General features: G+C 38.5%; 1 protein-coding gene across 1 annotated transcript in view; it reads right to left on the reverse strand.

The window, feature by feature from the left end:
• Positions 1-74: 74 nt before the first annotated feature.
• LOC108361983 (fibroblast growth factor receptor homolog 1-like) overlaps positions 75-7,278 on the reverse strand; it is a 43,743-nt gene continuing 36,539 nt past the window's right edge. The window contains 2 exon segments of the mRNA XM_017614803.1: positions 75-3,598; positions 3,601-4,363. Coding sequence (XP_017470292.1) covers positions 1,317-3,598; positions 3,601-3,742 — 2,424 coding nt within the window. The 5' untranslated portion in view covers positions 3,743-4,363 and the 3' untranslated portion in view covers positions 75-1,316.

The following is a 7,278-nucleotide window of genomic DNA, read 5'->3' on the forward strand; positions in this document are numbered from 1 at the left end:
GCAGAAAGAAGTTCTGCGCAAAAGTACTTCCGGCCCCCTTTTCCGGCAACACAGAAAGGAGAATTCTACATACATACATGAAATACAAATTTAATTGCCGGAGGATACAATGGTATTAGGTTTAAGACATACAAGTACAAAGATATTTGTAAATTATTTTGAGCTGCGGATTGCACAATTGGCCATTGTAGCCTGTTTCTTAACTAATTTTTGGTATTTTACCTTTGGTTTCTTCAATATTCTCACTTAAGGCGATGTTACGCAGGCGATTATATGATCCCTGGTCACCAATTGTTGTTGCTCTCACTGCACAACGATAAAATTAAGAGCGAGCGAGAGAACTGAACGCATGACCAATCGGTTCAAATTTGACCAGCCCGCTGAGACCGAATAACCGATCAAAAAAGGGTTGGCTTATGAATACAATTTACTATTTGTTCCTCTTAGTAGCGAAATGGAGTATTTTTCATACCATTTCTCCTTTTAGTACCAGAATGCTACATCTTTGCTGCAGATGTGTACAAAGTAGTATATACATATGTACATATGTAGAATAAACCTAATGATAGCAACTCTTGTTTTGTTTGCTTTTGACATGTTTTTGTACACATACATACATATGCCATTTCTTATTTTTTTACGTCATATCATAACACATATCGCACCCTAAATAAAAAACTGGTACAACACAAAATTTGTCAAAATTTATTTTTTTTCCATAAAACGTCCGCGAAAATTTTTTCTTCATCACTATCTTCTTTAACTGGAAAAATACTACTAAAACTTCTTAGTTTTGCTTGCGTCGATTGCGCAGCATCAACAGTTTTTTGCCTCTGCTGAACATTTAGGATTTTTTGAGTTGTGACGGTTTTTGATTTAGTGTGCGATATTTAAAATATAGTAAAATAATATACCAAAGAAATGCAACCGAGCTAAAGAAGTACGCTGGTCGTTTGACCCTCTGCAGAACATCATGTTGGGCAAAGAGAGTAAAAATGGAAAAAATTAGAGAAAAAGTTCCGTGACCGGGGATCATATGACCGTCTGCTTAACAGCGCCCTTAGAGATTTTATACTATTTGATATCTATTGTTACGTAATAACTAGAATATACATATGTATGTAGTTACATAAGCCTTAACTGTTACACTTACAAGTAGTTTGAGCTCGCATAATGTCGAGTGTTTAAATACTTTCGTTAGCTAATTCTAAAGAGTGCGCGTGTGTGTGTGACAGCGCACGGATTTCGTAAACGCCATTGTGCTTCTATTTACATACAACCTTTGGATACACAGTCTCCGCACTACCACGTATAGTTCATTTGTAGTGATAGCGCAGAGATTCAACATCCGATTCTTCGTCGCTAGATGAGGGGGGCGTTTCCAGATTCGCCACGGCCACGTCCAGATAATCTTCATTTGCCAAGAGCAATTTGTCTAAGTTCTCGACGATCTCAGCAAAAGTGGGTCGCGCGCTGGCATCGAAATGCCAACACTGACGCATTAGCATATAAATGTTCAGTGAGCACTTAGGCGGTTTTTCCATACGCTGCCCTGACATCAGATAGCTGTAAAGCTCTTCGGCGGACATGATGGTGGGATATGGTTGTGCACCAAAAGTCATAATCTCCCAGAGCAGTATGCCATAAGACCAGACATCACTTTGCGAATCATAGAATTTGTCCTGCAGCGATTCTGGCGCCATCCATTTGATGGGCAAACGACCATTGGTATTCTTTCGATAGTAGTCGGTGTCCTGTATGTCGCGTGCCAAACCGAAGTCAGCAATCTTCATGACATAGTCATCGCTAACCAATACATTGCGCGCGGCCAAGTCGCGATGTATGCAACGCCGAGATGCCAAGTACTCCATGCCGCGCGCGATCTGGAAGGCGAACGAAATGAGATGCTTCTCGGTTAGAATGTGCTTTGGTAGCGGCAACTGATGCTGTTGATCGCCATAATCTTTCAGTGTGCCTGCAGTTAGCGGCCTATTTTTGTTGAGGAAATCCTTTAGGTTACCATGTGGTGCGAACTCAACAATCACGTAAAGTGGGCCGTTTTGACTGCAACAGCCAAGCAAATTGATAATATTGATATGCTTACCGATGATTTTCATAACTTCCATTTCGCGCACTAAACTTGCAATATCATCATCGGTGTGTCCTTCTTTCACCATTTTAACGGCGACAATAGAGTTATTCACTTCGGCCATGACGACGCGGCCAAAAGCGCCTTCGCCCAGTGTAGCGCCTAGTATCAGCTGCGAGCGCGGTATTTCCCAGTTCGAATCCAGCGGGAACTCATACTCATTGAATGGTGCCGGCTCCGAGTTGGAGCTCTGCAACACGGTTGTGCGTTGTTTTTCGATTTTCACCACCGGCATTATCATGGTGTCCATCGAGCCGCTGGAATCGCCACTTGGCGGTTTATAAATTATCACTTTCTTTGTCCACTGATGCACTGTTTCAATGCGTTGTTTGAGTAGCTTTTCGTGTTTAACTTTGCGCAACACATATACGAAGAATGTGATGCAGACCAACCCCAGTAGCACCATGACGGCCACGACACCCCAAATCTCATATCCGTGCATAAATTTCGTTACAGCGCGTACACTCGGGTCTTGCACATGCATGTAGGCTTTGCTGTAGGATTGGCCCAGGCCATTCATTTCGATGCAGGTGTACCAGCCTTCATTAATAGGTGTGACATTCGTAAAATTCAAAATGTCTATGTCTTCAGCGTGTTTCAAAAAGGTGTAATTCTTCGAGCATGCAGTCTTGTTGCATGGCGTGAAAGTCCACGTTTTCTTGCTGTAAAGGTCTGACAGAAAGACACATTCCATTTGGCCGCTTGCATTTAAGGGCAATGTTAGATTAGCTGGAGCTTTTAGTATGATTGGTTTGTGGTTGACGCGATCACTGATGATCAGCTTTGTTGCATGTTCAATGCAACCCAGGTAATTACACACCCTGCACTTGTATACGCCAGAGTCCTCAGGCACCAGATCCTCCATGTTGATAGCCCATTTTGACTTCTTAACGCGTCCCATATGACGGTTGATCTTTGTGTCGTTGCGCGTCCACGTGATGTTTGGCTCTGGTTTACCAACAGCCGGGCATGTTAACTGTATATAACTGCCCGAAGGTTTTGAGTATATATTCGGAGGAGGCTTTGACGACTTGAAGCGTGGTGCGAAATCCGGGATTGACTTGCTACCATTCCTCGCCTGACCGCCTCCATCTTCGCCGCCAATGCCGTCGATGTCGCCGTTTTCAGCTGCTGTCTCTGCATTAACATCCTGTTCGCTACGCTTCTGCACCTCGAATATACTATCGTCGTAATCGTTTAGCTCCTGTGAAGTGGGCTTCCGGGCAAACACCGGATCGAGCCGATTCAAAATACAAAACAAAAGAATACTGAAAGTGAATAGCTTAAAGAGTTCCGTAAATGCAGCCATTGCGGGTGTAGCTGCGCGTATGACTATTCCTGCGCGGCTACTGAACGCATTTGTTCGTCTGCTGGTTGCTGTGGCAACTTCGCTGCGACGATGGCGTCTATTTTTGTAATTTATGTGACGATGCTGTGGTTTATGGCTCTCTTGTCGGAGTCTATGACTGTGGCACCCGTACTTTGCCTCCAGCGGCAGCCCGAGTGGTTGTGGCTGTCTGTTGCTGTAGTCTCGTTGTGCACTGTACTCGTTGTTTTTGCAATGTTTGTAGGTGTGTCGCGTGTTGAATCCATTTTTAGTTGCACCCGCCTGTTTATTTTTGTAAATGCCTCGCAAGGGGTGCACGTTGACACATGTGTTGTGAATATGGTTTCGTCATTCGGCTGCTCTAGCCTCTTGAGCGCGCGTTGTTAGTTCTTCGGATGACTTCTTGATTCACCGGAAATCCACTTTAGTTTCTTTTAATTTGAGACTTTCTATTTCTTCTTTTAATTTATTACTGCTTCTTTACCACTTAGAGAAGCTGTACTTGTTGTTGGGTGCTGTTCTACTTCTAGTTACTACAATTGTTGTTGCTGGCTTTGCATTTGCACGCACTTTTTTGGATTGGAAGCAACATGTGTTTTTCCCGTTTATCATTTGGTGTTCGACGTTTGATGTTTGATTACTTTGCGCCGCTGCGATGATCGACTGAGCGATTTCATGTGACAATCACCTTTGAAGCGGAAATATCTAAATGATGCAACCATACAACCGACGAAATATTGTTGCTACTTTGGTGTATTTTCTGGCTTGCGGTGGAGTCTCGCTGTTGTTGCTGTTGATGGATTTACTTCTTTTATTTTTGACGCTTATCTGCGGTATTGCAGTTGTCAAATTGTTTGATGACAGAATTGTTGGCTTTTCAAAGGGCTCTGCAATATAAAAACAAAAACAGGAAACGAAATAATAAAACATTTTTAGAAGCTTACGATATTATATATTTTTCTCTGAAGATATCCTTAAAATGACCATATATTTGATACAAATTATCCTTCATTGTAAAATGGTTTAGAAAATACTGCTTTAATAAATTTCAATTTGCAAACATTAAACATTTTTATACCTTTCGTGAAGATGAAATGGTATTAAAATTTGGCCCGATGATAAGTTAACATTGTTAAAAAAGCTAAAACAGTTCAAAGTTGCTCTAAACACAAGCCAAACAAGTTAATAGTACACTATGTTGCATAATTATAAGACCGAAAAATATTACCGTTGATTTCTGACAATTTTTTTTATTGACAGTGTTGTTCAATTTCTCCCATATAAAACAAATCTAAGATACTTTGCATGGAGGGAAATGTGTGATACCGTTAAAAAATGCCAAAAATCAATGTTATTTTTTAGCCATATCAAACTCGCACTTTATTATACTAAATACAAAGTTTAAAATGTGAATTTGTATGGTATTTTTTGTAGAATGAATATAAGAAAATAATTGAAATTAATGTATATAAAAATAAAAAGTCGAAATTGTTAATATGTGGCGCTCTTTGAATTATTCTCTGAATTTTTATAATTTTTGCGCAAAGTTTAAAATGTTAATTTGTATAGTGTTTGTTATAGAATGAACTAAATTTTTATGAGAACATAATTAATATTAATTAGTATAAAAATGAAAAGTCAAATCTTGTTAATATGTGGTGGTCTTATTATTATGTAACGCAGTGTAGGTATGTCATTAATAATGGGCAAAGAAAAATAGCGACCCTGGTTATGCATCAAAACAACGATAAATATAATTACGGGGCATCTCCACGGGCAAACGCTTTATCTTAATCATGTCATTAGACAATATATGTATTGTCAATGGAGACAGCTAAGATAACCTTAATAAAAATTGCCTGTCAGTTTATTTGGCAACCAGATTTTCATTTGCACGAAAACTTAGTGGAGGTTGATTTTTCAGTATGGTAGAAAAATTTAGCTGTTTTCTGTTGGTATACGCAAGCCCGCGAAATATAATTTTTACCCTTTGCAATAATTATGTTATTTTTTTTTAATATCTTGGTATATTAAATTAAGATAAATCCTTTGGTTCTTTTCCAGCACGTCGAGAGTTATTTTTACTGATTACATGTACTTACATGTTAGAATTTTTAGCAGTGTGCATGAAAACCCTCAAATTCTTTAATTTAGAATAAAATTTTTATTTAAAAACCAATAGACGCAAGAAATGCACGGTACTGCTTAGAAAAATTATAGAAGTAATCTTCTCGAAAAAAGTTCGTAATGAAATTTTTTATTATTTTTCGGCAGTGTGGTACCTATACGTACCCAAATTGCTAATTAGATTTTTAAGGGGAAAACCAAACAATTTTTTAAGCAGATTTGCGCTCCAATTCAACGAACACACTTATTTTAATCCATCTTGCAAAATCTATTATCAAGATGGAAAATACCCGTACACAAATATTGCCAGTGATACACATATCTGGCAAACAGAATGACATAAGGTTGGCAATAGTTTAAAAATTACGACAAGGAGGACATTTTTGCTCAAAAGGAGGACAAAGAAGGACACAATTTTTGAAGAGGGCGAATCACTTTTGAGGGGCACAATCCTCCTCAAAGAAAGACGGTTGGTCAGGTTAACTAACTGTATATCTCAAGACATCATTTGGTTATAGTTACATTATTTGGTTATAGTTACCAAATCATGTGCTGAGAGAAATATATTTAGTTGACGGTTTTTTCTGAGTGTAGTCACTCAGATTTTTGAGTTACCCGACTGAAAATTTGGAGAGTAGGTGTATTTTTACAATGTATTAATACTACTATAAGTAACTCTGAGAAGAGAGTTTAGTTAGGTCAACTAACTATGGTTCTTTCAACAAATGATTTCGTTGTAGTTACATTATTTGGTTATAGTTACCAAATCCTGTGTTAAGAGTAATATATTTAACGAACTCTTTTCTTAGTGACACGATAATAATAGTTTGGCGCTTACACAATATGCTAGTGTATGGCCGAGCTTCTCCTCGTGCTTCTGGCGTGCGTCTTGATGATACCACATCAGAAGAAATACTCTGTGAGGTTTGTCATTGCCTTCTTCTTTTATTTTTTATTTTTTGTCTGAACCTGGCCACTACACCACAGCAGCCGCTGAGAAAAATTTCCAATGCATGGAGCGCGTACTACTATCGAAAAGTGACCCAACCGACTTCGCTGCTGCTGGAAGGCAATTGGCGGTCATTTCAAATTTGATGTTGTACAATCTTTAGCGTTTGAGTTAAATGTACAACAAATAGAAAACAAACGTTAGAAAATAAGCGTTCATTTTCATTTTATTAGCCAAATACCATGTACCAAAACAATTGCTAGTACCAAATACATATCGCACATTTGCTGCAAGAGTGTCAAAGTGCAAAAAATTAAAAACTGGAGAAAGACAGCTTTAAAGTTATGAATTTACATAAGTACACTCACCGTGTAAAAATCAATACATATTTTGTTTTAGTGAGCTACTGGTAATCGGTACAGCTACATAAGAAATTTTTAAACAACATATGTAGAAGAGCAAGTAGCAGTAATTTCTTCATACTTAATTTTTAACCGACTATCAAAAAAGGAGGAGGTTATCAGTTCGTCGGAATATTTTTTTTTTTTATGTTACCGCATAACTTTGGACCACGTCAACAGATTCTACCGATAATTCTTTTTGCATCGGAAAGGTAGTGTCCCAGAGGTGGTCCCATACTAATCTGGTTAAGATCCGATCAGTGGATCATGAGATATATATATATATTTTTTTTTTATATGAGAGTTGAAGTCGGTTTTTTTTTTT

The sequence above is a fragment of the Rhagoletis zephyria genome, unplaced genomic scaffold (genome assembly GCF_001687245.7).
Source record: "Rhagoletis zephyria isolate East Lansing unplaced genomic scaffold, Rhagoletis_zephyria_1.1 Rzeph_scaffold_00902, whole genome shotgun sequence".
Classification (NCBI taxonomy): domain Eukaryota; kingdom Metazoa; phylum Arthropoda; class Insecta; order Diptera; family Tephritidae; genus Rhagoletis; species Rhagoletis zephyria.